Consider the following 1,588-nt stretch of genomic DNA (forward strand, 5'->3'; position numbering starts at 1 on the left):
CACAGCTCGCTGTGGGGGAGAGCCTGAGCCGCAGCTGCGCCTGTGGCTGAGGCGAGCTGAGCTCTCCTGAGCTCTCTACAAGCACTGTGGTGCTGCTCTGACATAACAGTGTGAAGCTCAGCTCAGCTCAGCTGCAGCCCAGACTTCTCCTGGCACAGGAGGAGATTTCTCCTCTGGCAGGGTTTTGCCAGTAAGGGAAAGGCTGAGAGTGTGCTGCCTGCCCTCCCCTGCCCAGCTCACTGCACCTTTCCCTCTCTCCAGACCATTGATGTAGAGAAGAGCTTTGTGAGCATGGTCCCCGCCAAGGTGGAGATCACGCTTTGCAAAGCCAGCCCTGGCTCCTGGGCCAGGCTGGAGCTCCCCCAAAGCAAATTGCAGTCCTGTGGTGAGCAAGAGAAGGAAGCTGCAAACACAGAGGAACCTGGGGCTGTGCAGGATGAGGACTCTGATGACAGCTTGAGCTGGTCTGAGGAGGAAGATGAAGAGTTGGAGATGGGAACACCGGATGTGATAACACCGAGTAACTGACGGCCGAGTGCTTCAGCAGCTGAGCAGTGCTGGTTTCTGAGCTGCTGGGCACCTTGGCACCAGCTCCAGAGGAGCAGACCTAGTCCAGAACCGTGTGCAGGCTGCAGCAAGGCCTCTCCCCGGGTCAGAAGGGACGATTAATAAACACCCAGAGCAAAGGTTGTCCTCTGAAATCCGTGACGGGCGCTTAAGAAACATCAGCGGGCCAAACCCTGCCTTCTGTCACTTCCTCTCCTGTACCTGGCTGGGGCAGGACAACAGGAGGAGTCCCCGTGCCTGCACCTTCGGTGTCCCTGGGGACTGGGTGTTCAGAGGCCGGCACCGTGCCTGACCCTGGCATTTCTGAGGGTGGACACCGCCATCCCTGCCCCTCTTGAGGGTTGCTGAGCCCCGGGCTGAGCTGAGTGTAAGCTCTTACCCTCTCCCTCTCCCGGCGCTGGAGAAGCCGGGCCCTGTGGCTCTTTGTCGGGAGATGGTGACTGCGGACACGGGAACGTCACCGCCGCCGGCAGTTCCAGCGGAGCCGTGGCGTCCCCTGCAAAGCCCCTTACAGGCGTGAGACCGCTGGCGGGAGCGGCGGGCGATGCCGAACGCGCCCCGGGCCGGGCGGAGGCTGCGGAGGCGGGGGATGTCCGCGGGCGCTGCGCTGTGTACCGCGGCACAGCGCCGGGAACGGGAGCGGAGCGTTCACCCGTGTAAAAAACCCAACCATCTTCTGCCACAGAGCCACTTAATTGCACGGTCTTGTGTAGAGAAAGCAAAAGCAATCACTCAGTTTTGCCATTCTTTCCTTTTCCTTGCATTATCTTTGTTAAGGATATATTGTCCTTATTAAGGATGCATGTTACACGATTGTGGCCGTGCACAGAGACACGCGTGCGTATTTCTGCTCATGGATATTGAAGTGAATCAACTGAGAAACCATCCAAAACCAGACCAAACCCCCTCGCTCAAGCTATATTCGGACAACGCGTAATTACAAAACAACTAATTTAGCATCTGCAAGATCTTGCTGCCGGCGCCGGGCAGCGGGGCGGATGGCGGGGCTGGATGGGAGCAT

At 58.7% G+C, this 1,588-nt stretch overlaps 1 protein-coding gene across 1 annotated transcript in view; it reads left to right on the forward strand.

Annotated features, from left to right (window-relative positions):
* The window catches only part of ITGB1BP2 (integrin subunit beta 1 binding protein 2), a 6,076-nt gene extending 5,390 nt beyond the window's left edge, over positions 1-686 (forward strand). Inside the window, exon 11 of the mRNA XM_008636243.2 lies at positions 262-686. Within this exon, the coding sequence (XP_008634465.1) occupies positions 262-528 (267 nt within the window). The 3' untranslated portion in view covers positions 529-686. The remainder of the gene's footprint in view (positions 1-261) is intronic.
* Positions 687-1,588: the final 902 nt, after the last annotated feature.

Source organism: Corvus brachyrhynchos, unplaced genomic scaffold (assembly GCF_000691975.1).
Source record: "Corvus brachyrhynchos isolate BGI_N302 unplaced genomic scaffold, ASM69197v1 scaffold346, whole genome shotgun sequence".
Classification (NCBI taxonomy): Eukaryota; Metazoa; Chordata; class Aves; order Passeriformes; family Corvidae; genus Corvus; species Corvus brachyrhynchos.